This window comes from Hemitrygon akajei, chromosome 30, assembly GCF_048418815.1.
Source record: "Hemitrygon akajei chromosome 30, sHemAka1.3, whole genome shotgun sequence".
In the NCBI taxonomy this organism is placed as follows: Eukaryota; Metazoa; Chordata; class Chondrichthyes; order Myliobatiformes; family Dasyatidae; genus Hemitrygon; species Hemitrygon akajei.
In genome coordinates, this window is record NC_133153.1 from 7,527,905 (window position 1) to 7,551,106 (window position 23,202).

General features: G+C 39.1%; 1 protein-coding gene across 3 annotated transcripts in view; it reads left to right on the forward strand.

Annotated features, from left to right (window-relative positions):
* Nucleotides 1-23,202, forward strand: part of rnf111 (ring finger protein 111) — a 144,613-nt gene that overhangs the window by 71,977 nt on the left and 49,434 nt on the right. For all 3 annotated transcript variants that reach the window (XM_073032930.1, XM_073032929.1, XM_073032931.1), the window contains exon 3: nucleotides 12,552-12,678. In XM_073032930.1, coding sequence (XP_072889031.1) covers nucleotides 12,552-12,678 — 127 coding nt within the window. The remainder of the gene's footprint in view (nucleotides 1-12,551; nucleotides 12,679-23,202) is intronic.

A 23,202-nucleotide genomic window follows, 5' to 3' on the forward strand; every position in this document is an offset into this window, starting at 1 on the left:
CAGCAATTACAGCCTTGAATCGTATGGATAGGTCTCTATCAGCTTTGCACATCTGGACACTGCAATGCTTCCCCATTCTCCTTTACAAAACTGCTCAAGCTCTGTCAGATTGCATGGGGATTGTGAATGAACAGCCCTTTTCAAGTCCTGCCAGAAATTGTCAATTGGATTGAGGTCTGGACTCTGACTTGGCCACTCCAGGACATTAATTTTGTTACTTTTAAGCCATTCCTGTGTAACTTTGACTTAGTGCTTGGGGTCATTGTGTTGCTGGAAAACAAATCTTCTCCAAGTCACTGTTCTTTTGCAGATTGTGTCAGGTTTTCCTCCAGGATTTCCCTGTGTTTTGCTGCATTCATTTTACCCTCTACCTTCACAAGACTTCCAGGCCCTGCTGCAGTGAAATAACTCCACAGCATGAGGCAGCCACAACCATGCTTCACAGTAGGGATGGCATGTTTTTGATGATGTACGGTGTTTGGCTTACGCCAAACCTAGCGTTTAGTCTGATTTCCAAAAAGCTCAATTTTGGCTTCATCAGACCATAGAACCTTCTTCCAGCTGACTTCAGAGTCTCCCACATGCCTCTCTCTTCACAAGCCTTCCAGGGCCTGCTGCAGTGAAGCATCTCCACAGCATGGTGCAGCCACCACCAAGCTTCACGGTAGGGATGTTGTGTTTTGATAACGTGCAGTGTTTGGCTTATGCAAGCAGCATATAGTCTGATAACCAAAAGGCTCAATTTTGGTTTCATCAGACCATAGAACCTTATGTGGATACAGCATTGTGGGCCGAAGGATCTGTAGGTAGGTTTTCTATGTTTCTAGCTGTTTTCAGAGTCTATCACATGCCTTCTTGCAAACTCTAGCTGAGATTTCATGTGAGATTTTTTCTCTTTGCCACTCTCCCATAAAGCTGCAACTAGTGAAGCACCCAGACAACAGTTATATGCGCAGTCTCTCCCTCACTAGTCCTGTTCTTGCACGGTCACTCAGTTTTTGAGGACAGACTGCTCTAGGCAAATTTACAGCTGTGCCATATTCTTTCCATTTCTGGATGATTGACTTAACTGTATTCCAAGGGATAATTAGTAACTTGGAAATGTATTTGTATCCATCTCCTGACTTGTGCTTTTCAATAACCTTGTGGAGTTTCTTGGTTAGTTCTTTAGTCTTCATTGTGTAGTTTTTGCCAGGATACTGACTCCTCCCAGTTACAGGTGTATTTTTATTACAATCAATTGAAACACCTTGACTGCACATAAGTGATCTCCATTTAACTTATCATGTGACTTCTAAAATCAATTGGCTGCTCCAGTAATGATTTAGTGTGTCACATTAAAGGGGGTGAATACTTATACAATCAATTATTTTGTGTTTTATGTTTGTAATTAATTTAGATCACTTTGTAGAGATCTGTTTTCACTTTGACACAAAAGAGTATTTTCTGTTGATCAGTGTCAAAAAAGCCAAATTAAATCCACTGGGATTCAATGTTGTAAAACAATAAAACATGAAAACTTCCGGGGATGCGAGGGGTGAATACTTCTTATAGGCACTGTATTTGGAAAAATTAACTGCTTAGAATTTTTTTAAACTGATGATGCCCTGAGTATTGACCTACAGAAAGTCTTGATTTGGCCCGCTGGTATCATTTAATTTTAACTATACACGAGGGTGAAAACATCACGTAAATGTAATTTATTATGCAATTTCCCATTTTAGGAAATTGCTAGATGCAAAGAAAATGTTGAACATTGGATTGGAGGTGAGAGATCGCTTAGTGGTGGGGTGTGGAGGAGTTGGTAGAAGACTAGGGAGGGTGGATTATCATCACCGAGAATGCCTAATGTTAGGATGCTATTGTGGATTGGAGAGAGGATTCATCACTTCTCCAACTAAGACCTGTTTTGGCACTTGCAACTCAAACTATTAACAGACCTTTAATGTATATTGAAACTTAGCTTAAATGATGCTGATACCAAATAATATATGCCATGTGACATTACCAGTAGTTTCCAAGCACCAACATATTGAAGTAACAATAATTTCACACTGGAGTTTTCATCTATAATCCGAAAATGACTCTCTAAGTGCAGAAGTTTGGGAACCCATGTTCATATGGTATATTTATAAACTCTCAGTTTTGAAGCATTCAAGATAGTAGCCAAGGCCAGCTTGGATCTATCGAATGCTAAAGCTGGAAGCTAAAATTCCTAAATTAATAACACATTAAAAAGTATTATCATATCTTATATGCATTGAGCAACAGTTTTTAAAATGTCCACTTGTAAACCTACATGATTGCAAAATATAAAGCAAGCTAGGTAGTTGAGAGGAATGAATTGTCTGAGCTTGAGCAGCTCCGGTTGATAATAACAAACAAAGCTCCATTAAGCAGGTGGCTGCCCTTGAAATTTGTTGGTAGGTACTGGAAATGCTATGTAAGGCAGAATATTGTGGTGGAATGATATCACATTCCATGTGGTTTCACATGTGATATCACATGTGGTTTGCAGTTCTGTAGCCCAGAGCTCAGTTTTGTAAGTTTTAGTATAAGCTTGTGTTGTATTATGCAAAACAGAATTATGAAGTTCAGAACTAATGTGAAACTTGTTGAAGCAGTTAGTGGGAATAGTTATAAACTTCAGAATGACATAAACAAGATGATTATCTGAATAACAGCATTGTGTGGAGATATGGGTACCATGACAGAAGAAAAGCAGTGTACCACTTGGTATTCTTGTACATAAATCCTGACAGGAAGTGTTGATACAGCTTTACTTAAAATAAAACATACACTACTTTCCCCCTACCTCAGTGCTTATCTGTAATATATGAAGAGGTATGTAAAATAAGTAAAGATCTCTGTTGATGCATTCATTATTTGTTACATATTTCCTTGAGCCCCACCAGACACTTCTCTTCTGGCATCAAAGCGGAAACATGAGTAACAGGTAAACGGTCTTGGAGGTGGCAAGAGGGACCACTTGGAGGCAGCAGTAGCCACAAAGTCCCAGAGAAATGTAGAGCTAGGTTCCACAGTTATAACAGGCATGAAGATTATGTTGATGGGTATCGATGCACAAACACTCCAGTGCTTGTTGTCATGCTTCACACTAAGGAAGATGGTTGTGGTTCCAATCATTGCAGGCCAAGAAAAATACTGCATACTTTCCTCACGTCTGTTCTTGACACAAACCTTTTAAGCTGCATTATCAATATTCTTCAGTCATATTGTCACATAATGGTGTTTGCTGATATGTTAATTTTTAATTCATGAAAATTATTAATTTCAATTTGTAATGCCTCATCAAATGAACTCATCCATACCTATGTGCAGCAAGATTTAGATAACATTTACATATAGATTGATCAATGGCAATTAAAAATTTCACCACTGTGCCAAACAGTGACTGTCTCCAGCCATTGAAAGTCCAATAGCCTAATTTTGACGAATATTGGTAATATAGTTTCAAGCTTCAAAAACCTCAGGTCCTCTGCGATTGCAAGGTCTCTCTGTGACTGTATGTTTTCCTGTTTGTTCTCACTTCAAGTGATAGTGGTGCGAGATGGTGACTATTGCAAATTGCCCCAAAATGTTTAGTGTTTGGTAGGAGAACTGGGGAAGTAGATAATCATATGATAGAGAAAAGACAGTGGAACTCTGAAAGCCAGCATTGATTTAAGGGCAAATTAATTTATCCTCCATTATAGGAAACGAGATCAGCTTTCTACAGGTCACCATAAGCCAGAGGCTCAGATGCATCGGCCATACAAATGCAGACCTTGTTACCTCATAGCAAGTGACAGTGTACTGTATCTCCATCATCCTCAAGTGATAGAATGCCCTCCATTTAGCTGGAAAGATTCAAGACCAGCAATTGTTATAGCAAAGCAGCGTGCTTGATTGGTACCTTCCACCATCCTTTACATTGATGCCCTATGTGTTAAGCTATCTGTGGCTGTAATGTCTTCTGTATATAAAATGCACTGCAGTTATTAATCAAAGGTAACCTAATAGCAACTCGCAAACTCTAGTACCAAGAAGAGCAAAGGCAGCAGATGCACTAAAGTTCAAAGTAAATTTATTATTGAAGTATGTGTATGTCACCAAATTCTATCCTGAGATTCATTTTCTTGCAGGCATTCACAATAGAACAAAGAAATACAACAGGATTAATGAAAAGCTATACACAAAGTCTGGCAAGCAACCAATGTGCAAAAGACAAATTGCACAAAATAAATAATACTGAGAACATGAGTTGTAGAGTTCTTGAAAGTGAGTTTATAGGTGTGTTCAGTGATAATTTCAATGTTATGATGAGTGAAGTTGTCCACGCTAGTTCAGGAGCTTGGCGGTTGAAGGGTAATAATTGTTGAATTTGGTAGTATAGCAGCAAGAAGTGTGCATGACCTGGATGGTGGGGGTCCTTGATGGATTTTTTGAGGCAGTGCTCTTTGTGCTCAGTGGTGGGAGAAGTTTTCCTGTGATGAACTAGGCTGCATCCACTACCTTTTGTAGACTTTTCTGTTCTTGGGTACTGGTGTTTTCACACTTGGTCATGATGCAACCAGCCAGAATACTCTCCATTGTGCATCTATAGAAGTTTCTCATAGTTTTAGGTAACATGCCGAATCCGCACAAACTTTTAAGAAATTAGAAGAGTAGTTATGTACATTGGCATACCGGAAGTGCTCAGCTCCTGAAAGGCAGTCTAGGGATGGAGTGGTAGGTATTCCTGATGGTGGTGTAGCAGTGGCCAAGTCTGATGGATCCCTGGTGCTGTAGGTTATGTGCTGATAGAAATTGGATTGAAGCCCTGGTATGGATATGAAAAGTGTCAGGGTAGGCTGTTTCTTGTTTGCTATTCAGTATATTGTTTAACAACTGCCTTTGGTGACATATAACTTGTGATCAAAGAACTCCATGATCCTGTCATCATTCGTGAAGTTTATCCTCCAGATCACACACCATCTTGACTTGAAACTTGATGATCCAATCTTCTTCCATCACTGGATCTAAATCCTATAAATGTTGGCCTTGCCAATGATGCTCGATCACCTAAAATAATTAAAACGTCCCTTTCTGCAGGTATTTAGCGAATATTGAAATTAGAATGAGAGGAAACTATAATGTTGGCATTTTATTTTGTAAAACTCAGATTTTGAAATCATATGCTGTCTTAAAAAAGGTATTAAAATACTTTCTTTTAAAAGGCACAGCAAGTTGACAAGGTATGTAGAAAAATGCAGGTTATTTGGAGTTATTAATTGCAATATAAATGCAATCACTAGAATTTTACCCATCTTTGGACTTAATATAAGAATATATTAGCAATTTGGAGTACTTCACTTCAGTTAAAGCAATCCTTTCAAAGATTATTAAGGAGTCTATTCATGAATGTTTTTAATGATGGGGAGGTTGGAAATGTTGAAATGTCCCTTCAAATCAAACATGAAAGATGTGACCTGGCATTGTTTAAAAATGACTTTTTTTTTGTATTTTGTTTGGATCTTTGAGTGACATCTGCATCAATATTGTATAGTATAGGTATTAATATTGTATAGATAGAATGTGCAACATATTAATTAAGTTTATTATTATAAAATTGAAGATTTAATAAACAAACTTAACAAAAAAAGTAAACAGCATATTAAAACTAGGCTTGTATCAGAGTGAATCACAACATATTATATAGCCATATTTTGTGCAGGCTACTACAGAGCCTAAACTTAGTTGTATTTTAGCAATTAAGTTGAATTGCAATGTGTATGACATAGGTGCTGACTTTTTTAATTTTAATTTTCAATTTAATGTATTATTTTAATGTAATGTTTTAATTTAGGCAAAAAAATAGCAAAGTACTCTATTGAATGTTGCCTTACTGATGAAATCAACTGTTTGAAAAGATCTTTGCAGCTGATCAGTTTTAACAATTTTTTGGCAATATTTCTCTTTGGATCTGATCAGTAGCAACATAAAATAGTCTTAGTCTCAGTCATACCATCAGGTATCGTATTTTAACCTAAAATTACAAACATGAAAAAGATGAGTTTTATAAAGTATTTAATTAGCATTATTTTCTGAGTAATAGGAGCAGAAAACTCAATAAATAACCTTTAAACCTACAAGCAGTTTCAGGGTGCTAGATGTGCAAAATCTATATACCATTTTGTTGATTTCAACATAATAACAAAAGCATCACATACAAAATGCTGGTGGAATGCAGCAGGTCAGGCAGCATCTATAGGGAGAAGCGCTGTTGAGGTTTCGGGCCGCGACCCTTCATCCTGACAAAGGGTCTCGGCCCAAAACGTCGACAGTGCTTCTCCCTATAGATGCTGCCTGACCTGCTGCATTCCACCAGCATTTTGTGTGTGTTGCTTGAATTTCCAGCATCTGCAGATTTCCTTGTGTTTGCATAATAACAGAAGGTTTTGCTTGGCTGTGAAATGTTTTAAGGTGTCTTTAAGCAGCAAAATATAGATGCTTTTTGCTTCAGGATATGCAAGTTGAAGTGAAAACGAACTACAAAGTATTGCATTCCTATATTCGATTATGAAAACTATTTTAAGTTTGTCCATTTTGAGTAGTATGGAGGGGGAGGGAGCAGTAAAAACAGTTTAAGCTGTTAAATGCCTAATCTGGATTCTTCTAACTTCTGGAAAGTAATTCAGAAAGTACTTCTCAAAAAACAGCTTTGGAAATGTTTATTAGGACAGTCCATTGATTAACTCTGTAATAATTTGTAATGTAATTACCTATTGAGTATTGGATTGTCTGAAGGGGATCAAGACTAACTATTTAGTATGTGGAGATTCTAATGTGATGTTGACGATGAGCTCATTCTATATTTGTTTTGGAAATTCCATTTATTGCAGCTGTACAGAACGTATTCTTCAGTTGCAAGCTGATAATACTTCAGTACTTTTAACTGGTTTTGGCAAAAGTAATATTTTTTTCACTTACCTTATTGAGAGTTGGGATAAAGACAGCTGCTGAGATTGTGCTTACTATTTGGTTTTACTTTTCCTTGGTTTTACTTTTTACTATGTCCCTGTTCGTTTGCAATTTATTCAACACTCAACCATTTTGAACAGCCCTGTGACCTTTTCTCACCATTAAAATGTCAGAATTTTCCACTTAAACACTCTTCATTGCTCAGTTGATAACTCATTAGAACTGAGTCATACAAGCCAGAAAGTCCCAAAGTCCAAATTCAGATTTCCAGTACTGCTTAATGTGTTTGGATACTGAGAATCTGAGTATTGTTGATCTGTAGTTGTACTGAAGAGGTGGTGGTGTGGATGCTTAAATCAGTGCTGTCTGTCTGATGAAGAAGCTTGCACAATATACTCCCACAATACTTTTTTGTGCTTTGTTGCAACTGAATAGCTTGATCAGGAGATCATTTTGGAATTAACAAAGGCATGCTGTGAGTCTTTGACAGAGAAAGGGCCAGAATCCAATGGCATGGAGACCAAAATGATTTGGGGCCCTTTTCTGCTGCAACATTCCTCCGTCTTCATAGTCATTGTGATGGTCCTCGTAGTTCCGAGATTCCAGAGACTAATTTACCACCATCTTCCACCTGTTCTACTGTTGAGATCTTGGACCACGCTTCGTCTGGATCCTCCCCCTTGACTTTATCACTGCGGTCACTCCCAAAGCAGTAGCTGGAGGGCATTGAAGCACACTGACCACACTGAAGACCAACATCCTTGTTACTTGGAAAAACATCATTGGATACAAGACCAGGAAATACACAGAGATTGGCTTGATGAAAATGACAATGAAATAGAAGAGCTAAACAAAAGCAAAGTTTTCTATGCCAGGCAGAAGGACATCAACTGCAAGGCAAAAGGAGAAGCCCACACCAAAGCTAAGGCCATAGTCCAGCATAAAGTAAAGGTAAGAAAAAATCTGTGACGGACTGAGCGAGCCTTAGAAATACAGCAGCTTGCTGACTCTGGTGATATCATTGCCACCAAAGCCCCATGTATGCGCCAAACCTTTGTGGCCTAACCCCTCTTCGCTCCAAAGATGGACAAAGGTTGCTAAAGGACAATGATGCCATCAATTCTCAGTGGAAAGAATACTTTCTGGAGCTATTTAATTGTAACACCACCGTTGACATTAAAATCATCAACCAGCTCCCACAACAACACAGAGGAAGACATGAGTAATCCTACTTGTATCAAAGAGGTGCAGGCAGCTTGCAAGAAACCAAGGAACAACAAGGCCACTGGGCTTGATGAATTCCAGCAGAAACCCTCAAGGAAGGTGGCATGGAACTTTTAAATCATATTTATGACTTGCTTGTCAAGATCTGGGACCAGGAGAAGATTCCAGCTGAACTCAGGGATGCCCTGATTGTCACACTCTTCAAAAAAAAAAGTTGACAAAACTGACTGCTGAAATTATAGAGAAAGGTACTCGCCCGAGTTTTATGAGACCGGCTTTCACCTCTGGCAGAAGATCTCCTGCTGAGTTTCAGTGTGGCTTCAGTCCAGTCAGAGGAACATTTGACATGATTTTTACAGCACATCAATTGCAGGAGAAAGCCCAGGAACAAAATCTCCCACTTTATATGGCTTTCATAGACCTTACAAAAGCATTTGATTTTGTACATTGTCCTGCCCTTTGGCAAATACTGTCCAAAATTGGGTGCCCAGAGAAGTACCTGAAGATTCTGCAATTCTTGCACAGTGATATGAGTGCAACAGTCATCAGCAATAACAGCACCTTCTAAGGTGGAGACCAGAGTCAAACAGGGGTACATCATTGCCCCACTCTTTTTGCCATTTTCATTGCAACCATTTTTCACATCACAGGCCAAGACCTCCCACAGGGAGTCCAGATTCTTTGTAGGACAGAAGGAGAGTGGGGGGGGAGGTCTTTAACCTTAACAGGTTCAAGGCAAAGAGCAAGGTGTCAATTACTTTCATCATGGAGCTCCAGTATGCAGACGACAACACCATCATAGCTCACTCTGAGGAGGATCAGCAATGCATAATGGATGCTTTTGCCAGAGCATATATGTTCCTGGGACTTGATCTAAACATCAAGAAATCCCAAGTCCTGCACCAACCTGCTCTAGATCAAGCTCCTAAACCTCCAACCATCTAGTTGATGTCAAGACGTACAAAAAAGCTGGATGAACTCAGCAGGTCGGGCAGCATCCATTGAAAGAAGCAGTCAACGTTTCGGGTCGAGACCCTTTGTCAACGGATGCTGCCCGACCTGCTGAGTTCATCCAGCTTTTTTGTACTTCTTGATTTGACCACAGCATCTGCAGTGTACTTTGTGCTTACTATCTAGCTGATGTAATTCCTCTGGAAAACACTGATCATTTCCCATATTTTGGTAACCTTTCTTCAAGAGCCAATATTGACCTTGAAATAAATTGCAGAAAAGGCTGTGCAAGTGGAGCTTCAGGCTGAGAAAGAGGGTTTTTTTGAAAATTGGGATATCAAGACCGACACTAAGCTTTCAGTCTATAAAGCTAAAGTCCTCCCCTCCTTGCTGTATGGAGCAGAGTCATTGACAACATACAGCAGGCACATAAAATCCCTAGAAACTTGCCATCAAAGGTATCTGTGAAAGATTCTAAGAGTTTGCTGGAAGAACAGGTATACTAACTCCAGCATCCTAGGGGAAGCTAACATTAACTCCACAACCACAGTTGTGACTCAACACCAATTGCAGTGGATCAGCCACATCATCCATATGCCTGACTTCCACCTCTCTAAACAACTCTTGTTCGGCCAACTCAAGGATGCAAGGCGTGCTCCTGGAGGGCAGAAAAAGCGGTTCAAGGACAATATCAAGACCCGCCTGAGGAAGTGCCACATCAACCTGAATGGATGGGAGAAATTAGCACAGAATAGGGGAAGCTGGAGAAGTACCCTCTGAGGGGACTGCACAGCTCAAAGAATAACTCTACCGTGCCACTGAGACTAAACGGCTTCAGCATAAAGAGATACTGGGAAATGCTCAACCAGCTACATCTACCACCACTTCAATGACCTACACCTACCAACATTGCAGTAGGCCTTGTGGATCACAAATCAACCTCTTCAGTCATCTGAAGACCCACAGGTCAGATCAACCACCAAGAGAAGAATCGTACTTGACTACAAGTGATCGCTGATGATGATGAGTTTTGGACAAGGACAACAAATATCCTTCCCCAAAGGAAATGAACTATTTGAATATTTAAACAATAGATGTGTTAATTCTAGTTCACTTGACTCTTGTGTTAGGTATTTTGAATAATTTAAAAAATGGTGTTTGTTGATGTAATTTAACCACGAATAATAATTTTCTGTCCTGAAGAAGAGACCCGGCCCAAAACATTGACTCTTCCATGGATGCTGCCTGCCGTACTGAGTTCCTTCAGCCTTTTGTGTGTGTTGCATTGAGTTTCTTGCATTGTTTTTCAAATTTTATTTAAGGTGCAAACTCACCTTACAGCTATTTGTTAACTATAACCAGCCTTTGTGGAGGACTGCCTAAGAAAGATGTAAATCAGCTGCAGCTTGTTCAAAATGCAGCAGCAAGAATCTTAACCAAAACAAGAAAATCTGAGCACATTACAGCAGTTTTGGCATCATTACACTGGCTACCTGTGTCCTTTAGGATCAATTTTAAAATACTCTTAATAGCATATGAGCTCTGAATAATCTAGCACCTCCATATATTTTGGAGTGTCTATCCAAACTTGCGATATTAGATCCACGGATTCTCGTTTGCTTGGTGTTCCTGGAACCAAGCATGAAAGGACTGGTGATGTGTCCTTTTGCTCTTATGCACGAAAAATCTCAAATAATCTACAGACTGAAATAAGCCAGGCTAGTACTGTGGAATGTTTCAAAACACTTCTATTTTTTTTTAATTTGGCTGACTTATAGGACTACTTGATGCCTGTTGATGTAAATTATATAATTTGGTATATTTGATAACATTTTATGCTGTTATATTGACAAATATGTTACATTTGTCTTATGATTGTTAATTTTGTCTCATTTTTATGACAATATTGATTTATTTTTACAATTAGTGTTGAGCACTTTGAGTCTGCATCTTAAATGTATGAAAGATGCTATATAAATAAAGTTATTGTTGTTATTATTGAACACAGCTCTACCTCCTGATGTAAAGATTACTTCATTTGCCTCAGATTTCTTGCCCCCATATAATGAGGCAGAATTTCTTTGAAACTGATTTGGACTAGTTGTGCTGTTTACTTCCACAGAACTGAATATTGTAGAAATCTTTACAGAGAGAGAATTATAACGAGATTAATAACATGGCTTTGATGTAAGTACCCACAAAATTTTTTTTGAAATTTCCAGGTTTGTCTGTGATAGGTGCCACAGATACCATCCAGGTAAGAATGGAAAATATACAGCAAGTGTGTCCACTTGTTATAAAGAAAAGGGAAACCAGTACTTTAAATATAAGAGATTCTGCAGATGTTAAAAATCCAGAGCAACACACACAAGATGCTGGAGAAACTTAGCAGGTCAGGCTATGGAAATGAATAAACAGTGGACAATTTTGGCTGAGACTCCATCAGGACTGAAATGGAAGGGGAAGACACCAGAATAAAAAGGTGGGAGGAGGGGAAGGAGGACAAGCTAGAAGGCAATAAGCGAAGCCAGCTGGGTGGTAAAAGTAAAGAGCTGGGGAAGAAGGAATCTGGTAGGAGGAGAATGGACCATAGGAGAAAGGGAAGGGGTACCAGGGGTAGGTGATGAGTGTGGAGGCTAGAGTGGGGGCATAACACAAAAATACAACTGCAGATGCTGTGGATCAAAGAATACGTACACAACGCTGGAAGGAAAAGAGAAAAAATTTTAAAATTACTGGAAGGAGAAATCAATGTTCATTCTATCAGGTTGGAGGCTACCTAGACAGAATATGAGGTGTTGCCCCTCCATCTTGAGAGTGGCCTCATTGTGGCAAAAGGGGAGGCCGTGGACTGACATATCAAAATGGGAATGAGGATAAGAATTAAAGTGGTGGGCCACCAGAAAATTCTACTTTTGGCAGATGGAGCAGAAGTGCTCAACAAAGTGGTCCCCCAACTTGCGTTGGGTCTCACCATTGTAGAGGAGCATTGATATGAAGGATGACCAGAACAGATTTGTTGCTGATGAGTTGCCTCACCTGGAAGGGCTGTGTGGGACCCTGAATGGAGGCAAGGGAGGAGGTAAAACTAACATTTTAAGTTGTGAACTTGAAATCTTAGCATTTCTTGTCTAATTAAGTACGATAATAATATATATCTATAACTAGAGCACAGTTTAATTCTGGGAAAAACAAATTTCATTTAGTGGATTACAAATGTACAAGAGGTTTGAACTCTTATTTTAGTGATGTATAAACATTAATAACCAGATAATAACAATAGGTCACTTGCAATGATCTCGCCTTTGATTCCTCTGAATGTAGGTCACATTGGGTGTAACTGAAATTTCAAGACCACATACTTTGTATGCATGCTAGATTGTTGCTGATTATGAATTTTATGCCGTTTCCAGGAAATATTGATGAGGATGTTGTGGTGATTGAGGCCACCTCAGCTCCCCAGGTTACTGCCAATGAAGAAATCAATGTTACCTCAACGGACAGTGAAGTGGAAATCGTCACTGTTGGGGACAGTTGCAGGTAAGTTGGAGTTGAGAATGTTGATTTGTTTCAAAGTAGTACTCTCAGAGATTCTTTAAATATCCAGGAGGAATATTTGAAATAAAACATAATTACCAGATGTAAAGATGTGACAGCAACAGTACTTCATATGAATTTACTTTGACTTGCGATTTTGCATCTCTGAATTGACAACTCCATGCACTTATTTTGCTTCTGTTAATTCAAGAAAATTACAATTAAATACTTCCCCTCTATTTCATGAAGAAAGCTAACTTGAAATTAGTTTCTTGTTTTAACAATGTGGTTAGAAATTAAGAATATTAAGATGTGTATGCTTAAAATTTTATTCTTTGACAATGGTTGGTTTGCCAACTAATGGGGGAAGGAAAGACTTAAAAAGGTTTTGAGTAGACTGATTCCTCTCTGCTGATTATATTTAAATGTATCAACATATCACAGGAATATGGCAGGTTGAGTGCTTGTTCATGGTCTTCTGCTGTAACCCATCCACTTTAAGGTTTGACGTGTGTTCAGAGGTGCTCTTCCTCACACCTCTGTTATAACACATGATTATTTGAGTTACTGACTCCTTCATGTCAGCTGAAAACAGTCTTAGCCATTCTCCTCTGACCTCTCTAATTAACAAGGTATTTTCCTCCACACACCTCAGTGAATTGTTTTTTGCATCATTCTCTATAAACGCTGTGAGAAAATACCAGATCAGCAGTTTCTGAGATTCTGAAGCCACTCTGGCACCATCAGTCATTCCACGGTGAAAGTCACTTAGATTACATTTCTTCCCTATACTGATGTCTGGTCTGAACCTCTTGACCATATCTGCAAGTTTTTAATGCATGGAGTTGCTGCCACATGATTAGCTGATTAGATATTTGCATTAACGAGCTGGTGTACCTAATAATGTGGCCAGTGTGTGTATTGCATGCTGTACTAGGTTTGATGTCAGAAATTCTGGCCCTAATGGGGTGTGCTGTGCCAGCTTCTGAAGCAGTATCAGTGAATTGATGTGAATTTTATTAGTTCTCACATTCTTGCTGTAAAAACCATTGAATTATTCGAAACACAGAAAGTACAGATGCTGTCAATCCAAAACAAATGTTGAAAGTGTTGCTTGCCTACAGCAGGTCATGTAGCATCCATGGGGAGAAATGCGCTTGGTGTTTCATGTTGAGAACCCTTCATCAGAATCAGACAATGCTGATGTAGCAGAGAAAGCAGTGGAGATGTCTTTAGTAGTGTAGAGACAAAGTTGCCATGCTACTTTAAATGTTAGCAGTTAGAGACAAAAGAATAAAATAAAATAAAAATAAAGTTACAGCAGTATTTTCTGAGAACGGGAGAGGAAATGGAATAGGGTTTATCAAGTATGTACAGGAAAGTTTCCTTAATCAGGACATAGAAATCCCAATGGAGTGTGCAATACTTGATTTGCCATTAGGAAATGAGACAGGGCAGATGACAGAATGTGATGTAGAGGAACACTTTGCATCTAGAGATCACAATGTCATTAGTTTCAAAATAAATATGCAAAAAGATAGGTCTGCTGTGTGGGTTAGATTCTAAATTGAAGAATGGCCAATTTTGATGGTATCAGAAATGATCTGGCAAGTGTGGATTGGAACAGGCTGTTTTCTGGCAAAGGAGTACTTAGTCAGCAGGAGGTCTTCAAAAGCAAAATCTTAAGAGTACAGAGCTTGTCTGTACCTATCAGAATAAAAGGTAAAGATAGCAGGTGTAGAGAACCTTGATTTTCAAGAGATATTGAGGCTCTAGTTTTAAAGAAAGGTGCTTAGCAGGTATAGACATGTAGGAACATATGAGATGCTTATGGAGTGTAAGAAGTGCAAGAGAACACTTAAGAAATAAACCAGAAGAGCTAAAAGAAGGCATGAAGTTTACCCAGAATCCTAAGGAATTCTACAGATATGTTAGGAGCAAAAGAATTGGAAGGGACAAAATTGGTCCTCCTAGCATGGTAATCTATGCTAGGAGCCAAAAGAGATGGGAAAGGTCTTAAATGAATTTTCTTCATCTGTATTTAATCAGGAGGGAGACAGATACTGAAATGAAGCAAAGCAGCATCAACTTCAAGGGCCCTATACAGATTACAGAGAATGAGGTGTTTGCTGACTTGAGGCAAATTAGGGTAGATATATCCCCAGGGCCTGACAGGGTTTTCCTTCGGATCCTGTGGGAGGCAAGTACATAAATTGCTGCAGCCCAAGCAGAGATATTTAAATCATCCTTAGCAACAGGAGAGGTACCAGAGGATTGGAGGATAACCAGTGTTGTTCCACTGTTTAAGAAAGGTTCTAAACATAAACCAGGAAATTATAGGCTGGTGAGCCTGGCATCAGTAGTAGGAAAGTTATTGGAAGGCGTTCTAAAGGATTGGATAGATGAATATTTGGGTAGACCCGGACTGATTAAGGATAGTTACTATGACTTTCAGCGTGATAGGTTGTGTCTAACCAATTTTAGTTTTTCGAGGAGGTTACCAGGAAAGTAGATGAAGGCAAGGCAGTGGATATTGTCTACGTGGACTTCAGCAAGGCATTTGACAAGGTCCCACGTGGGAGGTTGGTCAAGAAGGTTCAGATGCTTGGCATTCAGAATGAGCTAAATTGTGGGAGAAGCCACAGAGTGGTAGTAGATAGTTGCCTCTCTGACTGGAGAGATGTGACTAGTGGAGTGCCACAGAGATTGGTGCTGGGTCCATTGTTGTTTGTCATCTATATCAGTGGTCTGGATGATAACGTGGTTAACTAGATTAGTAAATTTGCAGAAGACACCAATATTGGAAGTGTAAACATGAGGAAATCTGCAGATGCTGGAAATTCAAACAACACACACAAAATGCTGGTGGAACACAGCAGGCCAGGCAGCATCTATAAGGAGAAGCACTGTCGACATTTCGGGCCGAGACCCTTCGTCCTTCGTCCTGACGAAGGGTCTCGGCCCGAAACGTCGACAGTACTTCTCCTTATAGATGCTGCCTGGCCTGCTGTGTTCCACCAGCATGTTGTGAATATTGGAAGTGTAGTGGGTAGTGAGAAAGATGAACATGGCTTTCATTGGGATCTGGATCAGCTGGAAAAATGGACTGAAAAATGGCAGATAGAGTTTAATGCAGATAAATGTGTTACAGTTCGGTAGGGACCAACCAGTGTAGGACTTACACAGTCAACGTTAGGTACTGAGGAGACCAAAGGGAATTGGTAATAGAGGTCCATAATTCATTAAAAGTGGTGTCACAAGTGGATAGAGTTTTAAAGAAAGCTTTTGGCTCATTGGCCTTCATAAATCCAAGTATCCAGAAAAGTAATAAGGTAGTGTTCATAGGCAGTTCATTGCCCATTCAGAACGAGAGGGGAGCTGTTCCAGAAATGTTGAGAGTTTGCCTTCAGGCCCCTGTACCACCTCTCTGATGGTAATGTCCTGGATCATAGGGTTCCTTAATGATGGATGCCACCTTTTTGAGGCATCACCTTTTGAAAATGTTATCGATGCTGGGGAAGGTAGTGTCTATAATGGAGCTGGCTGAATTTGCAATCCTTTGCAGCTTTTTCTATTCCTGTGTAGTGGCCCTATCATATTGGATGGTGATGCAACTAGTTACAATGATCTCCATGATTGATACGCTGTAGAAATTTGTTAGTTTTTGGTGACATACCAAGTCTCCTTAAACTGCTAGTGAAGTACAGCCGCTGACATGCCTTCTTCGTAATTATATCAACATGTTGGGCTCAGTATAGATCTTCAGATACCAGGAACTTGAAACTGCTCACATTTTCTACTGCAGATCTCTCGATGAGGTTCCTGAAGTCCACAATCAATTCCTTGGTCTCACTGATATTGAGTGTTGTTATGACACCACTCAACCAGCTAATATATCTCATTCCTGTATGCCGCCTCATCTCATCTGAAATTCTGCCATTAAGGATCTCCCTTATCACCTCCAACTCCAGGCACATGTTTCCTCTACTATTCCTGATTGGTTCTATCCTCACTCTAATCATTCCCCTGATATTTTCATACAAAGAGAACAACTTGGGGTTTTCCTCAATGTTTTTTGCCAAGGCCTTCTCATGCCCCCTTCAAACTCTTCAAAGTTCATTCTTCAGCTGCTTCCTGGCTACCTTGTAACACTCCAGAGCCCTGTGTCTGATCCTTGTTTCCTGCTCTGAAACATGAATTTGATTACTTGGTAAAACAGGAAGCACAGTTTCAATTGGTCCTCACATCAATATGGTAATGTGAAGTCCAAGTTAGGCTACATCCACACTAGACTGGATAATCCTGAAAACGCCGATTTTGCATAAAAACAATAGGCATCCACACTATGCATTTTAAAAAATATCTCTATCCACATTGAAACGGAGATTTTGGCGAATCTCGCCGTAAAAGTGCGCATTTGTGTAGTTACAGACTAGAAAAACTTAAAACGATGGACAGCTGTTGGCTTTCGCACAGAAGAACATAAAAGTTAAAAAAAAACAAATACTGGAGTGTATGGAGGCAAAGGACAGGGAGTTCACGGACAGATTGACCTGGCTGACGACGAACACTGGAAAAACTGACTAACTCTGTTGCATTAATAAAGCACTTTGTTAAATGTATAAAACATGTCTGCATCAGTGTTATCTTGTATTTCCATACAATGTTACATTAGGCTGTTACATATCTATTGTCAGAGAAGTACTTGCATAAATAGGTAAACTACCTTCATACGAGCAAGGACAGAATACAGGGCAAAGTGAGTATACTTATTTATTCAGTAAGTTATGGGTCAAAGTATTTGTTGAATACATTTCTAACTCTTCTGGTGTCAGTTTTGTTGCCGTCTGTTCTGAAATTGTTAGGTTGCGTTCAAGAAAACAATGAAATAGCGCCCTGCCGTCTGACAGCGTTTTCAGATTTCTCCAGTTACCCTGTCCACACTGATCCGACCAATCAAGTATTTTCAAAAATACACACTTTAGAGAGCGTTTCTGAAAAGCTCCGGTTTCGGGGGACGAAAACACTGTTTTAGTGTGGATGAAGGGTAAAAATGAAGAGAAAAAGCTTCAGTTATGGATTTATCTGGTGTAGTGTGGACGTAGCCTTAATGTACATTGTTGAAAAGATGAAGGGAATGCTACTTGTTGATTTATAAAAATAAATTATGCAATAGGCAGCTGTTTTCATTGATTAAATGCATGAATAACAGATGACCATTTTGCCAGACCTCTCAGCAGCTGCTTTTCTGCTACAATTCAAACAGTGCTCTTCAAAATGTCTTCAGTAACACTCTGGCAATATACATTAGTGGAATATTTATTGTACTACTTCTATGTAACTGAAAATATCTGAAAAGTAACTGTTGGAGCATCTGTGAGTTTGATATGCAAAAGAAGATAGGAATTGTTTTGGACAAAAGTAACTGATTTTGTATGTAGTATTCTAATGCGACTGGCTCAAAGAAAAGCAGCCATTCTTTCACTAATAGGATTTTTTTAAATTACTGTATCGTAAGTGACTATGGACGGGTCTGTACTGATTGAAAATGAAGGATGTTTATCAGAAATTTATTATAACAAAACATTGTGGAGCTCCTGATCTTTATCTGGTGACCTGAGAAACCCAAATAGAGTACCGTAGATTCTGGATTTTAAGCCGCTACTTTTTTCCCACATTTTGAACAGCTTTGAACTCTGCGGCCTTTAATACGGAGCGGCTAATGCATTATTTTTTTTCATGCCGCCAAAAACATTTTGCCTCGTAACAGTAGACCAATAAAATTGATGAGTAGTTCACAGAGGTCCAATGAAATTGTACGATAAATCAAGCGCACTTTCACAATTAAATTATTGTAAATCAGTCATTTGTACTCACCCTCATCAACATGGAAAACACTCGAAGAAAAGCATTGTGCTGCCTTTATGGCAGTTATTTAGTTTATAATATTTTCGCTTAGTAATTCATTTGTTAGTTAAAGTTAGAACTGTTTTAACTATATTTGTTTTCTGTACTACATCGCGGGATGCTATGACGTCACACCCGGTTTCGCCGCGTCTTGTGGGATACCGGTTTGCGATAAACGGGAAGGAGGGGGACGAGCGGCGGAGCGAAAACGCTGCTTTTAAGTTAAAGGCGATCAATAACTTTTCCTGGTAGGCTACAGTATATATATTTTTTACCAGTCGTTAGGAGATATTGGAATGTTGTTCAGTAAAGAAGTATACGCAACGTATATTTAAAAGTAGCCGCGTTACAGGCACGGTTCGAAAAAAAGCATTTGCAATATGTATTTGTTTATGTTACCATATGGATTTAATTAAAAGTTAAAAAATCCTCACGTGTAATATCTTTCTGTGTAAATATCTCATATTACAACGTGGGACACCTGCGGCCGAAAATCCGGTGCGGCCTAAAATCCAGTGTGGCCTGTACAAGTAAAAAATTGATTTTATTTCTAAAATTAGAGCCAGCGGCTTTTAATCAGGTGCGCTCTGTAGTCCGGAATCTACGGTAATACTTAAAACAGCCATTAGATCATTTCCAGGAATTATAGTTTAGCAATGAAATGGCTATAAATATGATAAGTACCTACCAATTGATATGATGTACAGGTAAATTCAGATCAGCATTTTTTTTTATTTAATTTTTTTATTAGTTTTTCAAAAAATTTTACAAATTAAAAACCCCAAATCCCAATGAGGAGCATTAATACAGTGCAAAATTAAGCATACAATAACAATCTGCTACAAAGGAAGAGAATTTAACAAAAAAGCACCTAAATTAAAGACAAGTAAGCTTAGTGTCCTCTCCAAGCCCCACAACACAAGAAAAAAAAAACAACAACAACTCCAGACCGACCACAACACAATATAAAGAGTATAGGTCAGGACAGTCAAACTCCCAGACTGTGAATACACTTAGCAACAGAGGATAATAATGCCTACTACCAGAAAAAAAAGGAGCTAAAAGCAAGGGACCGAAAAGAAGAAGAAAAAAACTGGAAAAAAAACCCTAGTCAAGAGGAAGGTTATGAAAGTACTTGATAAAAGGTCCCCAGACCTTATGGAACTTTAGATCCGAATTAAGAACTGAATAATGAATTTTTTCGAGGTCCAAGCAGGCCATAATGTCGTTAAGCCATTGTGCATGAGTGGGCGGGGCAACATCTCTCCATCTAAGGAGGATCAAGCGTCTAGCCAGGAGAGAGGCAAAGGATAGTATTCAGCATTTGGTCGGACCCAGACATAAATTTGTCTCGCCCCAAAAACCGAACAGAGCAATTAAGGAGTTTGGTTCTAGGTGCTGATGCAGAATACCCGATAATGTAGTGAAGACATCTTTCCAGAATTTCTCCAAGCTAGGACAGAGCCAGTACATATGGATGAGAGAGGCCACGCCCCTCTTGCATTTATCACAGAGCGGACTGATGCCAGGGTAGAATCGAGATAGTTTAGATTTAGACATATGGGCTCTATGAACAATCTTAAACTGTAAAAGGCAATGGCGAGCACAAAGAGAGGTTGAGTTAACCGATTTGAGAACTGAGTCCCAGCTCTCCTCGGATAAGGAGATATTTAAATCCTGCTCCCAGGCCAATTTAATTTTATCCACAGGGGCCTGTCGTAAGGCTGCTAGTTTATCTCGGATAATTGATATTAAACCTTTACCTAGTGGATTAATGGAAAGAAATAGGTCCATAGCATTTTTCGCAGGCATTTCAGGAAAGTTAGGAATTAAAGGAGCAATAAAGTGTCGGATTTGGAGATATCTGAAAAAGTGAGCGTTAGGCAGGTTGAACTTAACAGAGAGCTGCTGAAAAGAAGCGAAGCGATTATCAATGAAGAGATCTTCAAAATGTCTAATGTCCTTCCTATACCAAACATGGAATGCTGAATCGTACGTAGTAGGTAAAAAAAGGTGATTATGTGCGACAGGGCTAGAAACGGAAAACCCCTGGAAACCATAGCATTTCCTGAACTGAGCCCATATACGCAAAGTGTGTCTAACAAGAGGATTAGCTATTGATCTGGGCAGACTACTAGGGAGTGCAGAGCCAAGAAGTGCAGATATAGATAATTCTTTAGTGGAGCTCAGCTCCATTGCCACCCAGTTAGGGCACTCGGGTTGGCCGTGGAAGAAAGACCAGAAGGTAGCACAACGTATATTAGCTGCCCAATAATATAAGCGAAAGTTAGGTAAAGCCATGCCACCCTCTTTTTTAGATTTTTGGAGGTGGATTTTATTAATTCTAGAGCGCTTATTCTGCCACAGATATGACAAAATAATAGAATCTAAGGAATCAAAAAAAGATTTAGGAATAAAAATTGGGATAGATTGAAATAAGTATAAAAATTTGGGGAGAACATACATTTTAACAACATTAATACGACCTACCAAAGACATAGATAGAGGTGACCATTGTACCAGACTCTGTTTTATAGCATATGAAAAATTGACAGAGTTTTCACGGAAGAGATCTTTAAACTTCCTTGTGACTGTAATTCCAAGAAAAGTAAATTGATTGTGGACTACTTTAAAAGGGAGATCACGAAATATTAGTTCTTGTGCTTCTTTATTAATTGGGAAAAGTTCACTCTTATGTAAATTAAGTTTATAGCCAGAGATCTGGCTAAACTGGTCAAGAAGTGAAAACATTAGAGGTAAGGATGTAGATGGATTTGAGAGAAAGAGTAATAAGTCATCAGCATAGAGAGAAACTTTATGCTCAACACCCCCTCTCCAAATCCCGGTCAATTCAGGACAGTTTCGAAATGCTATCGCCAGAGGTTCTATAGCCAAATCAAAGAGAAAGGGACTTAAGGGGCATCCCTGACGGGTGCCACGTTTGAGATTAAATACTTGGGATTTCTGAAAATTAGTTAAAACAGAAGCAGTAGGACACAGGTACAGCAATTGGATCCAAGAGATGAAACTTTGGCCGAGGTCAAATTTTTCTAAGACTGCAAAAAGGTAGTTCCACTCTATACGATCAAATGCTTTCTCTGCATCGAGGGAAATAACACATTCAGGAGTCCCAGTTGGAGCTGAGTATAAAATATTAAATAGACGCCGAATGTTAAAAAAAGGGAGACGGTTTTTAATAAAACCTGTTTGGTCATCAGAGATAATGGAGGGAATAACGGTTTCTAATCTATGAGCCAACACTTTAGCTAAGATCTTTACATCAACATTGAACAGAGAGATCGGCCTGTACGAGGAACACTCTGTTGGGTCTTTGCCCTTTTTTAAAAGAAGAAGAATAATAGATGCCTCATTGAAAGAGGGTGGCAATTTGCCGTAATTAAACGAGTCAGATAATACTGAAAGTAACTGAGGAGAAAGAAGTGAAGAGAATGATTTATAAAATTCTACAGGGAACCCATCAGGTCCAGGAGATTTCCCTGAGGACAGTGCAGAAATTGCAAAAGATATTTCTTCTGATGATATAGGCGCATTGAGTTTGGCTTTGAAATCAGATGAAAGTGAGGGGATATTCAGATTCTGTAAAAATTGATCAACAGAGATATTGTCATTCAGAGATTCAGAGGAATAAAGCCGAGAATAAAAATTTTTAAATGCGTCATTAATTTCTAAATGATCCGATGTAAAGTCTCCGTTCTCCTTCCGGATCTTTGTAATATGTTGTTTGGCTTTGGAACGCCTCAGCTGATTGGCTAGGAATTTACCAGACTTATCCCCATGAATGTAAAAGCGACTCTTGCTTTCGAGAAGTTGGTGTTCGACAGGTTGAGTGGACAAAAGGTTAAATTTAGTTTGGAGTTCAACGCGCTTCATGTATAATTCAGGGTTCTTAGTTTGGGCATATAATTGATCCAAATCTTTAATCTGGTTAATGAGGTCTGATCGATCTGCACGGGATCTTCTGTTGAGATTTGCTGTGTAAGAGATTATTTGACCCCTCAGATATGCTTTCATGGCATCCCAGACAATCTGGGATGGCACTTCAGGTGATGTATTAGTGTTAAAATAAAAGGTTATCTGATCCTTAATAAATTTTACAAAATCATCATCCGATAATAAAGTTGAATCAAACCGCCAGTGTTTATTCCTCTGAGGGAGACCAGGAAAGTTCAGAGAGAGGGTAATTGGGGCATGGTCAGAAATCAGTATACTCTGATAGTCACAAGAGTGGGCAAATGGGATAAGTTGGTTATTGAGTAAGAAATAGTCAATTCTAGTGAAGGTATGGTGAACATGTGAGAAAAAAGAATAATCTCTCTCCGTAGGATGGAGGAAACGCCATATATCAGAGATACCAAAATTAGAGAGAAACGATTGGATAGCTAAGGCAGATTTAGTAGGTGATCTGGTAACAGAGGATGATCAATCCAGTTTAGGATCCAACCAACAGTTGAAGTCACCACCCAGTATAAGAGAGTATGAGTTTAAGTCTGGTAGTGAGGAAAAAAACCGTTCAAAAAAGTTAACATCATCAAAGTTGGGGACATACAGGTTTGCTAGTGCAACTTTAGTGTTATATAGTTTACCAGAAACAATAATAAA